Raw genomic sequence first — 12,615 nt, 5'->3', positions numbered from 1 at the left:
AGTGGCTTAAGTAATTATTGTGCAAAGTAAAAATCACAGTAGAAGTCTTTAAAAGGCGTTCAGAATTTGCAAAATGATTGTGATGTATCTAATAAACGATAACGCACTGCTCTTCTCTACATAAGCTGCCTTTATACGTTAATAGTCCCACTATCGGTGTTTGGATCGATACCAAAATTTGGAGAATTACACAGCACTTGTCATCTGGCATGTGCAAATTAATTGCAGTCACCACACTGTATAAGGGAAGCATTTATGTGGATGATATCACAGAAAGCAGGGAGGTGGATGGAGAATATGGATCACTTATTTAAGCCAGAAGGAAAACTGGCAATTACTGAATTTATATGGGTGCGTTCAGCTTCACACTTTATTTCACAGATGATCTCATTTCTATTGTTTCTGTGTTACAATAAATGTAATAAACAGTCTTATTCGGTACAGATTTTCCTTTTGAAATTCGCCAGAGTTCATTTTTAGCTCAGTAAGTTTATCTGGAGATTCACTTTATTTAAAATAACATTCAAAACATACATGTAATGTCTGAGACTGACAGTGCTGTTGTTAAGCACACTGAGCTGTGCAGGTGCAGGCGAGGTGACTCTCCGTAGTTTCCATCAGGTCCACGCTCTTATACACGCTGGAGGGGCTGGAACCTGCGGACGTGAAGGGAGCAAAAATAATTAGAAACTCCGTGTTTTTCTCCACGATGTTGCATTTTTAATCTTTGTAGACTCACCAGCTGGAAGGCAGTGGAAGCCAACAGTGACGCTGGTGGTGCGCACAGGGAAGCACCCAGGCATGCAGCGCAGTACAGGGTCGACAGAGTAGCACTTGGAGTTCTGAGCTTGCATGTTTCCCTGCTTCTCCAGCTGCACCGATTCATGCCTCATACGGCACTCTGTAACACAGCAGGGATTTTAGGGTTCCTGATAGATTCAGTATATTTTTCTTTAGAAGACTTGCCATGGTTACATCAGATATCTTTGTCTTACCAGTGGCGTCTCTGCAGTTCTCAGCTGGCAGAATCCAAGAATGAGCAAAGCTCACTGCTGTCGTGGCTATCCATCCAGTGGGTGTGCGATACTCCTGCATGGTCTCCCCGTCAGCCTTTCCGCAGAGCCCACAAGTCTTCCCCTTCATCCAGTCCACAACTTTAATCTGCGTCGTAGGATCACGTGATTAATCAGACGTCAATTTTAACTGAATTTCCATCTCGCTTGGTCTTTTTCGTTTTTCCTTTTAAGCTCATAACCAAAGTTATCAGTTTTGCTTTTACCTTCCATGACTTCTTGTCAAAGTAGACTTCATGAAGGCCAAAGCTAGCTGCATACACAGAGATGCCTTCGCCACTTTGTTTGATCTGGATGTCAGCTGTAAGACAAAAAGGTTCCATGATTACTCTCGTTTTTTCAACACAAAGATCTGGGATAAAATTTGATCGTAGGTTTGATGGTAGTTTGCAAAATCCAATTCAAAGGTTTTAGACTGCATAGAAACCTCGGGGATAATGATAGGGCAGGTTGCTCGTGAGTATTTCCAGCCCGTTCACATCCACAGTCACACTGGTTCTCCTCTGATAGAGGTCAATGTCTCTGCACGAGAAGAAAGAAAAAGACTCAGTTTTGTCAAAAACCAGAGTTTCTTTCGTGTTTTTAATGAAATCTTACATGTGAGCAATTTTCACACTGATCTGCTTGTGCTCAGTGCGATCCTTCCTCAGTAGAACGATGAATTTCAGCTCGTCTGTGCCATCCTGTGCCAGAACCTGATAGCAGTTTGAGGGCATCTCGTTCTTTAATTTCTCGTTGTTGAATGTGGTCAGTGTATTGCCGGTGAAGCTACATTCAGCTGAGGAGGGGAAAAAGTGATGTGTCAGAAAAGGACACAGCCTGTCCACGTTTAAATGACAGGCACGAGCCATTACCTGCGCCAGCCGCAGCTAACAAGTGCTTGACCTTTCCGGAGACGTCACCGAAGGGAGTAAGATCTTTGATCTCGTTACTTGGCAGAGTGATGGGAAGATGCAAAGCCCGCTTATGAACAGTGCTCTGTAAACAGAATAATTATTGTGAGAAAAATCAAAACATATGATTTTGAAACAACAACTTTGCTGTTCGTACTCTCGGTGTTTTCCAAATCAGGTCGATGATCTTGTCAGATACTACAGCCACAGTAAGCGAGAGCTGCTTGTCGCTGTTTCTGTCCTTTTCCTGAATCAAGCCGGCTGGCATGTGAGCAGAAATGTACTTATACATCCTGCAAAGGAATTTACAGATATCAGATGGTTTCATATTGTCTGTATGACATGCGTGACAGTGTCTGTGAAGTTTCATACGTCTTTGCACAATGCTTGAGATCAGACGGTAACCGATTCCAGTCCACCTTCAACCGAGCTGCAGGGTTTCGACCGACAAGACCAGTTTCCGCTGTAATCGCGGTGTCATATTGGTTGCATTCTGCTCCCCAGTTCATTTTAGCCTAGAAAGAACAAATCGAAATGACAAATGGCAGAAAGGTTTAGGTTCGTTTGTTTCGTGCTATGCTTAGTTCAACATCCAAAAATAAGGCGGACAGTGTCTCACTTTGACTTTGTGCATGCTCAACATGGCTCCATCAGCACAGAGCCTCCAGTTGTTATCAGGAACAATGTCATCTAGAATGATCTGAAGTCTGCTGGTGGTTTTGTCCATGTAAGCAATGAACTGGTATCCCTGCTTCTTCTTGTTAGCTTTAACAGCACGGAAGATCATGCCAAACACGGCAGCTTGACTGTCAAGGAACCGCTTCTGTGGGGACAACTATTCATGTGAGTACATCCATAAAATCCCTCGCCGGAAAGAAGATTTGACGGGATTTGACCTTATGTTGGATAGCGTCCAAGCTTGAGCCACTGCTTCTGCTTCTGAAAACCTCTGACGATGTGGCTTTAGAGGTGTGATGCTACAAGAATGCCATATAGTGCCATGCAAAAGACAACACAAGTTACCACCTGTGCAAACTGTACAATGTGCAGTATTGTCATACTTCAAACATGGTGTAAATGGGTTCTCACTGGAGTCTTGTGACCCTTGTGGTTTTTCTTGTGCTTCTCTTTGTGTTTCTCTTTGTGATTCTCCTTCGATTTGTGGCGATGACTCGCAGGTTGCTATGAAGAAACATTTTGTCAGCAACCACAGTGGCCATATATACTCAGATAACTATGAGATTTCAAAGCAATTAAAACTATAGATAGAAAACAGAATATTAATAAAATGCTGACTTATACAATATAAATATTCAAACAGTAGTAGTGACAGCTCAAGCGGCTCTTTGTCTGAATATAATACAGCATGTTTACCTTTCTGTGGTGCACACTGTAGTGAGAAGAGCTTGAACTAAGACTGAAGAGCGACGCAAAGCTTGATGCAAAGCTGGACTTGGAAGTACTGACAGAGGTGGAGAAGCTGAAGCTGCTGCTTCTTTTGCTCGTGCTGCTGCTGCTTCTACTTATGCTGCTGCTTCTACTACTGCTGATACTGCTGCTTCTACTACTGCTACTACTACTGCTGCTGCTGCTGCTACTACTGCTGCTTCTGCTGCTACTACTTATGCTTCTGCTGCTTCTACTACTACTGCTACTGCTGCTGCTACTGCTGCTGCTACTCCTGCTACTACTACTTCTACTACTACTGCTACTACTACTACTGCTGCTGCTGTAACGTCTTTTCACCAACTGGACTTGTTGAGCAGTTGCATCAATGGTCTTCCTGCTAGAATGGGATGAAGAGCTGGAGTTAGAGGAAGAGGAGCTGCCAGGAAGGCGAGAGCTCCTGGAACTGGAGGACGACGAGGAGGAGGACATGGTGCTATTCTTCTGGGTAGAGGCCAGGATTTTGTGGAGCTTCATTAAGACTGGTGTTTCCTCTGGGATTTCTTCTTCTCTAAGGGTGATGTGTTTGATGATCTTCTGTGCAGCCTTACTTCCAAGTTGAACCTCTAATTCCAGTCTCTCAGCAGCTTCACCTTCGACTGAAAGCATCATCAGTTAATGCGGTTAGCAGCTAATTTCTGCACTGTGTCACTAGAAAAAGCACTTTTCTAAGTTCTTACTTGGTATGACAGAAAAAACAGCAGAGTGCTTTCCAGCCAGTTTATACACTGCAGCATCCCCCATGTGAGCAGTGGCAATCTTGAGACAGGCCTTGAGTCCAGCGTTAACAGTCTGAGCGCAGTACTTCTTCTTACTCTGCACCATTTTAGATTTGATGTGCCTGCCAGCTTTCTGACGTTGAGAAATGATCTCTGCGGATCTTGACTATGAGGAGAAAGTATGTAAATTACATAAAAAAGACACAATATTTTTTTATATCTCTAAAACGGTTTTAAATTCACCTCATTAGCAGCATCAGAAGAAGTGTTATTCGATATAAGAATCTGTCTTGGGTTGGCATGGATCACAGGAGTGATACTTTCTCCCGAAACAGGATTTCTTACCACAGCAAAAGTCTCAACCCTGTTAAAGAGAAGCAAGGATGAACCGTAATCATCAGTGCAAAGGTAAAAGCATCTCAGAAGCGATGTTTAAGAATATGCAATAAATTAAAGATGTCATGGCTTACTCCACAGCTGTAATGTTTTCAGGCACTGAAACAGGAAGAGCTGTGAAGTTTAAGTAGCCCTCATTGATGTTAAATGTGACTTCAGTTTTGGCAGGTGCGATGGAGTAGAGTTTGGCTCTTGATACCATGACAGCCTGCAGTATGGCAGTGTTTATCCCGAACACAGCAAATGTGTTCACAGCCGCACTAGAAGAGGAGGACAGTTGAACATTATATTACATTTGTTGGTAACACGTCATAATACAGCCGGCGCCCAAGAGGTTAATTCCCCTAGAAATAAGTGGAATTTCCTTATATTATACCTGAAATTACAATATAATTATATTTACCAACAAATACCCAGAGGTAGACACAGTTGCATAAGGGTAATAATTTAAGTTTTTTACAAGAAAATAATAATTACACTGTTAGTAATTTTACATTATGCACACGTACCTTTAATCTGCATGTAACTTCAGGTATTTTAGAGGAATGGAGACATAAATCATGCAAATTATAATGTGAGTAATTTTAAATAGTACAGAAATACCTGCATCACTCAGGTCGCTTGCACACAGACTCTATTCAGACCTTTTCTTTGCACTACTTCCAACCTGTTTGCAACTATTTTGTTCTCTAACGTGCGCCTTTCCCTTATTTTTGTATCCCTCTTGATCGTATATATTCCTGCTGTACACTATTTATATTTTATTTTGGCACAAATAGTGTGGAGCATCTGCAATTTTGTTGTACATGTACAATGACAATAAATGACTCTTCTATTCTATTCTATTCTATTCTAATATCTTTAAATATTGCTTAAGAAAATTCAAGTAGTGCGTATCTTTGAGTATTTTACAGGAAAAGAGAAACAAATTGTACCTTAATTTTTTTTAATTTTAAGAAAACAAGAAAATTCATGGATAAGTAACTTTAAGTAGTATGCAAGTAGTTACAAGTATTGTGTTTCCAGGAAAAGACAAATTGTACTGTAAGCAATTTAAACAGTACAGAAGTAGCAATAATAGTGAGTAAGCAGTGTGTAACTTTGGTTATTTTGCAAGAAAAGAGACACAAATTACACTGTAAGTCATTTTAAATAGTCAAAGGAGCTTGGAAAGAAAAGCGTCTGGACTTCTTTAAGTTGCTTTAAGACGTTTCACCTTCATCCGAGAAGCTTCTTCAGTTCTAAGGTCAAATGGTGGAGAGTCCCAGATATAAACCTAGTGGGAGTTTCCCCCCACAGAGGTACAAAGGACCCCCTGATGATCCTCTAATCACCTGAGCCAAGGTGTGAAACTGGGTGTGGGTCCCAATCAGCCAGAGTTTCGGGTGAGCTCATTGTGAAACCTGGCCCCACCTTATCATGTGAATTCCCGAGGTCAGATGGCCCAGGATGTGAGTGGGCGTTAAGGCGTCTGGGGAGGGAACTCAAAAGGGGACTCTCCACCATTTGACCTTAGAACTGAAGAAGCTTCTCGGATGAGAGGTGAAACGTCTTCAAGCAACTTAAAGAAGTCCAGACGCTTTTCTTTGCAAGCTCCTTTGACTACGATGACCTGGATGACTGAGAACCTTCACAGTCATTTTAAATAGTACATGAAGAGTTTTGAGTAATGCATAAGTAATTTTAAGTAGTGTGTAACTTCAGGTATTTTACAGAAACTGAGGCACAAACACAAAATTAAGCCATTTTCAGTGGGGAGCTTCCCCATCTCACACTGCAGGTACCTGCTGTATTTTAGGTTCTCCAACCATCAAGTAGCTTAACTTTGCCTTTTTACATTTCAGGATTCATTATGCTGGTGTGAACCATTCAGGTAAAATAATTTCAGGTAAAATTCTTGGAAATTCCCACTTGATTCCAGGGGTAGAATTAAACCCTTAGTTATGTGCTGTGTTATAAAGTATTAGCCATTTACTATTGTAGCGACAGCTATTGCCCCACCTTGGTGTGACCTTGGTAGTAATGTATATGTCTGCCTTGAGAAGGTATCTGAGATAAAAGTCTTCTGGCAGAGCTGGAGTTGTCGTGACTTTGACTAAGAAAACAGAACAGAAAAGTTACTTTTCTGCACATTGTTATGATATTTCCATATTAATTTATTAAAAGGAAGTTTGCAACTTCTTCTTTCTTTGAAAGAAGTTAAAAAAAATGCTCAAAACTTTTAAAGAAGTTTTGGTGTTGATGGAAATATTAGGTCGTTAAGTAATATTCACTCACTTTGACCACGAACAGCAGCCACAGCAGCAGTGTACAGACCGAGCTCCATGGGGAAACCAGCTATAGTAGGCATGATACGTCTCACCTCATTAGCCAGCAGAGGCTTAACAAAGCGCCAAGTAGGACCAGACTGCAGAGCCTTGAAAACATCTCTACCAAACGTGTCAGCATCGTTATTGCCAAGGATGAGCTGCAGGGGAAGAATATTTTATAAAAATTGCGTCTTGCAAAATCGTGATTAAACTGATCTTTAGGTTGATGGGTTGTTTGTTTAAATCGTACATTAAAGGTGTTGCCAAACCAGTTTTTGTCAAAGTCAACAAAGGCAACTTCTTGTCCAAAACACTTGACGTAGATGGAAGTCAGGGGTTTGCTGTTGGGTGCAGACTTCCAGTGAGAGAGCTGTAGAGAGAGAGATGCAGTCCAGCTGATCACTAGTCTTCTGTTTCATTTTGCAGATAGCAGATAAGATGTTGTTTGGTAACTTTATGGTGTTGCTTACAGCCTTAATGACATGTTTCATCCTGGTGACCCTGTCAGCACTATCAAAAACTGCTGGGTTTTTCAGAAAAGCCTCCTGTAGTCCCCCAGTTCTTACTCCCACCTAGAAAAAAAAAGACAAGTAACTTTCAGGTTAGTTATTAAATATCTGGACTGATTTCGGTTTCCTTTACCTCCAGAATGTCAGCAGCAGCTCCAGCAAAGAAAGCCTTGATCCTAGACGTAATAGATTCGGGCATGATGGTGGCAGCATCATTGATGTAGTAAGCAGTCGCAGCAGCACCAAGCATAAAGGGACCTAACAGAGTTTAATGAGATGCAGTTAAACATTATTAAATCGAAAATAAAGATCCAGGTTAGTTAAACCAGCCACGGCGATTCTCACTGTTATAGACGTCGACATGGATGGCTTTGCTGAAACGTGAGCTCAGTTTGTCCAGGTTTGGGCCCAACATTCTCAGGCCAGCTTTGCATGCTGCAGCACTGCAGTGATAACATGAAAGAGCTCACTGCAGGATGGATCAAATCACAGAGATTTATCCGATTGTGACGAAGGATTAGAAAGCACTCTTACACTGAGGCATAAATAACGCTGGTGCTCCAAGTCAGGGACTTCATGTGGGAGTAGGTGAAGCTTGCTACTTGCAAATTTGTATCTGTCTTCACAATATGAACAACAGCTGACACCAAACTCATTGAAGGTTTTGTCTCAAAGAGCACCATGCACGCAAGCATGCGGATCTCTGCATGAAGAGTCTTGTCCCCGTAGAGCTGAAAGGCTAAATACTGGACCTAATGTATGAGAGAACGCAGACTCAGTGTGGAGCTTTGTGCAAAACTAGAATGATCAGGAAATCTCTGCGTTGATAATTCACCGTTTTAGGCTCCTTTTTGGCGATGTTCCTCAAGACCATCATGGCTTCAGCATGAACTCTCACTGGCAGTGATGAACCTAATTTACTATGTAGGGGCAGCATCTTTGTGATTGTCTTGAGGCTAGAAGGATGCGCAGCATTTCCCAAAGCCTTCACAAACAGGATGATGTCCTCTGTGTTTCCATCTTTCAGAGCCTGTGCAAGAAGGTCTTGAATGGGCTGCAAGAGCAAATAAGGAAGTAAATCACCCGTTCTCTCATTCTTAAATGTGTACGTGACTCTAAGGCAGCATGTAAGGTCAATGTTATATTACCTGTATGAGCTCAGCAGGACAGGAAGTCCTCTCATAGCAGTGTTTGTAAATCATGGTACCGTAGCCAAGGAATACAATCTGGCGCAGAACTGGGTTTCTCGCGATGCTGCTTTCCTTTGATAGGCTCTAAAACATCACACAGAGTTAAGAGTATCAGAGTTAATGCAAAAACGTCCCTTCTTACTCTGGACAAAATAACTTGACTTCACTAGATATGTTGAGATTTACCGACCTCGATGACCTCAATGGCCTCGGTGGTTGCTGTCACCATGTGAAACGAAGTAATCAAAGCCTGAACGGCTTCAAACACAGTTATGGTTTCTGCTAGGTATTTCTCTTTGATAAATCTCAGAGCATCAGGATTTCCCACTGCAGGAATGGCATCCATGATCCATTTTCTGAAACAATAAAAAGGAAGTTTGCCAAATTGTGCAAATATCTTGACATGATCTTTTAAACATTTAATCAGTGAAATCACCTGTGGGCAGAACTCCCTGAGTGTTTGCTCCACAGGTTCTCCAGAGTTTCATTGGAGGCTGCACGGAGGAGTTGAACAAACTTCAAAAATTCCAGAGGTGCATCTTCATGAACTTTTCCTACAGCCTGTTTGACCAGGTGATTCAGAGTGTCCTCGAGCTAATGACACAGGGGTAAACAGGATATCACCGAGCACGGCACAGACTTTTAATTCATGCCTTAGGAATAATCTCTTAATTACGACAATACCTGAGACTCTATGTCGTTGATATTGAGGAGCAGAATGGGTAACTGAAGAAGCTCAGTGGAGAATTGATATGTGAGATTTCCACGGTGTGAATACTGAGCCAGGGGTGGTGGTGTAGTGGGTGCATAAGGGGGTGTTTGAACCTCAAGGAGCATCAAGGATTGCCTTGAATGTGGAAAGAAAAGTTCATTTACATTCTTTGAATCAATTTTGTATTCACAGTTGTTATGGACATACTTGGTCTCCATATGGGCAGCTCCATGCTGCTCGCTGAAAGGTGAGAACTGGATCAGCTCATGGACCGATGCCTCCTTGATCTGGATGCCATTATCGAGTGGTTTCATGATGTAACTGTATGATGAAACTCCTTTCAGGTTTTTAGTGTCCTGTAAGAACAAAGCTGTTGCTTGTCATGCATCCCACCACTTTGACAGATGTTTCCTGATATAAAATGTGTAAAACCTACCTCCTGGCACTTTCCACATTTCTCTGTGTATGCTAACCCCATGTCTTTAGTTATTCTTTCTTGACAGTGGTTCATATCTCTGGTCTTTCTCAGATAGACACGTTCAGCCTCTGTGTCCTCGGTGATGGAGTAAAGTGTCTTGCACACACCCTGAGTTCCAGCCTATAGAGCAGCACACATATTCAGTAGGGAGATTCAACTTCTTGTCACACACAGGTTTATAAAGATCTTTCACCAACCTCCTGCAACTCGTAGACATTTTGTGTCTTTTTGATGTTGAGCTGAAAGACATTCAGGATACCTCTGTAGATGTTAAGCACTGTTGTTGAGACGGTTTCAGGGGCGAAGACTTTTCCCACAGCACCATTGACATACTCAAACTTAATGGGAGTCGTGAGCTCAGCTTGGAGGGCTGAAGTCAGCTCAGTTGCTGGGATAAAAGGATCCTCAGGCCAAATTCCACTATACTCCTGGAGCTCAGGTTCCTCAAGCTTTCATATAAGAGTAAGGTTTAATTCAATTAGTATACATGTAAAAGGTAAATGACTGCAGCTTGTGCAGGATTTTGATCTTTACCTTAATGAAGTATGTGTTCTGGTCTATAGCATTGATGCTAACTTTGCTGCTGATATTTAGTCCAGCTCTCGCTGAACCTTTCTCTAGCAGGCCCGCCAGGAGCAGCGCCTCATACTTGTACACGTAGGTTTTACCAGCTTCAAAAACAGGATCTGGAAGAAGTCAGTGAATGTAATTTATATGACTCATTTGTGAAATTATATGAACTATAAACTCTAAACCAGGCCTACAGTTTATGTTTCACAATGAACACAGTATTAAACTTACCTTGATGTTGAAGATCACCAGCTGTAAGAAAATAAGAAAGAAATCAGTAATACAGCGAGTAAAATCTGAAACTATTACAACATTTGAAAACATAGTTTGCATTTTGTTTTACAAATTAAAACCAGAGGTAAAAGGAAAGCAGTGCACTGTAAATGTTAAAGGCCGAACATTGTGATTATACAAACCACTAATTCAAGCCCAAATCTCTTAAGCATGTTTCAGAACTGAGCCAGACAGAGACTCAAAGCACAACGAGATTTAGAAAAATCTGTTGAAAAAAAGAAAACACACAAAAAAAGAATCTGAATCCACAAACAATGCCAAAACATCTGAATGGGCTTGAATATGCTTTTCAGCAGTGTTTATATGTTATGATTTATATTTACTGTGCAAATTACTGCATGTTCGCTCCAAAGACTCTGCTCTGAAATTTCATTATAATTGTGTACAATAAGACTTCTATTTTAATTCAGATAATGAAGTAGTAAAGATGAGCAACTAAACCAAATGATAGGCAAAGTTTTGCTGGAAATGGAAATTTGAATGTCTTTGAATGTTGTGGTGGAATTTTCTGTTAATAGAGTCTGCAACAAGGTCAGCTGTGGTCAAGCCGCTTTATTTACTGCATGCAGGAGAGCAAACGCACATCAAACATCACAGTTCTACAGTCATGAAAGCTTTGTCCTTGAGGCGTCACAGGTCTCTTTTATACCCTCACGCACAAAACCCTGCATCTTTTCAGTTACAACTATTTTTCATCCCACCCGACTGTTGCTGGGCAGGAAAGACTTCCCACTACCTATGCTCCAGGAAGCACCTGGACTGGTCTTCTTGGGAATTTTGTCCTTCTACACCTTAACAGTCAGTAGATACATAGTGAAACATCGTTAAGCATAGCTAAGCAGTTACACCTGGTCATATTGAAACACACACATCCTTCATCTAAGAAACAAAAGGTTATACAAAATCCTACAGTGACTAAACACCTGAATCGAAATGTGAGGATAAACTAGAATTTTCCCCATTACAAAGTCACACTGTACAAAACTTAGCGGTTCTTTGTGAGTAGAGTCTACAGTAGCTGACAAACTGACCCATTTTAAACTGATCTTGATCATTTGAATTGATTTTAGTTATTAAAGTGAGCTAAAATGCTTTTTCATTTCTAGTTCTAGGTTTTAGCTCCCTGCTTACAAGAAAAGTTGAACTGCTGGGTCTGTATATATTAAAATTCACATAAAGCACCAAATATGTAGCAAACATGTTTTCTGTTACATATGCCTAAAAATGAAAACCTTTTTTTAAAAGAGGCATAAACCCACTACCAATTTATAACAAGTACATAACTATAATTTGTCTTTACCTACATTCAACTCAATTTAAATGTTATTTACATTTCACCAAATCACAACAACAGTTGCTTCAAGGTGCTTTTTATTGTTGGGTAAAGACCCTACATTACACTGACATTACCATTCAACGCATAATCAATAAAACTCCAAATATGAAATCAGCATTATTTTTGAACATATTTATAAAATAGCAAAGTTTTGCACAAACATCATCACTCACCCACAACGGCCAGAATCAGGGCGAGCACGAGCGCTCTCATTGCTGACAGGGTGGTGCTGGTCTGCAGAGTAAGCAGCCTTTTAAAGGGAAATTTGTGCTGACAAATTGCACGAAGGTATGATTCAAACCCCTGGATATTTGATCATTGCACTCATATATCAGTGGATGAAAAGTCAGGGTCACCTGCCCTTGTTCTCTTCAAATATGGCAGGCTAAGTCCTGACGTGATGTGTAGAAATTTTCATTGCGTTTCATTCGAAAGTAAAACTGAAAAATAGAATTTTTTTCACAACAATCTTATTTTGTTGCAGTGTATTTGCCGATGTGTTTATCTTTTCACTTTTTTTCCTGACATATAACTAATCTCCCTTTATCCAAAAGACTTTTTGCTATATAAGAATAGCAAAAAGGTTCATTAAAAATAAGGTTTCACTGACATTTTCAGTTGTTTACATACATGTCAAGTGTTTGCTTAAATATTATTTGTCTCATAAAATCAAGACAGTGCCACTGATTT

General features: G+C 40.8%; 1 protein-coding gene across 1 annotated transcript; it reads right to left on the bottom strand.

Moving 5' to 3' along the window:
- Nucleotides 1-226: 226 nt before the first annotated feature.
- LOC102210738 (vitellogenin-like) lies at nucleotides 227-12,138 on the bottom strand. The gene is given in 33 exon segments (XM_005734939.1): nucleotides 227-656; nucleotides 740-901; nucleotides 996-1,161; nucleotides 1,280-1,374; nucleotides 1,501-1,595; nucleotides 1,671-1,851; nucleotides 1,928-2,051; nucleotides 2,124-2,259; nucleotides 2,339-2,481; nucleotides 2,586-2,789; nucleotides 2,863-2,943; nucleotides 3,056-3,148; nucleotides 3,341-4,011; nucleotides 4,093-4,297; nucleotides 4,375-4,495; nucleotides 4,602-4,787; nucleotides 6,529-6,622; nucleotides 6,805-6,994; nucleotides 7,087-7,206; nucleotides 7,307-7,408; nucleotides 7,479-7,603; nucleotides 7,691-7,788; nucleotides 7,880-8,097; nucleotides 8,181-8,399; nucleotides 8,494-8,619; nucleotides 8,726-8,891; nucleotides 8,972-9,129; nucleotides 9,220-9,382; nucleotides 9,455-9,603; nucleotides 9,684-9,845; nucleotides 9,923-10,174; nucleotides 10,260-10,411; nucleotides 12,087-12,138. Coding segments are annotated over 33 exon segments (5,301 nt in total). The 3' UTR covers nucleotides 227-564.
- Between the last annotated feature and the right edge of the window lie 477 nt (nucleotides 12,139-12,615).

This window comes from Pundamilia nyererei, unplaced genomic scaffold (genome assembly GCF_000239375.1).
Source record: "Pundamilia nyererei isolate P.nyererei 1_Seehausen unplaced genomic scaffold, PunNye1.0 scaffold00061, whole genome shotgun sequence".
NCBI classification, from domain to species: domain Eukaryota; kingdom Metazoa; phylum Chordata; class Actinopteri; order Cichliformes; family Cichlidae; genus Pundamilia; species Pundamilia nyererei.
The sequence above is the reverse complement of the archived record's forward strand: the minus strand, read 5'-3'. Positions and strand labels throughout refer to the sequence as shown.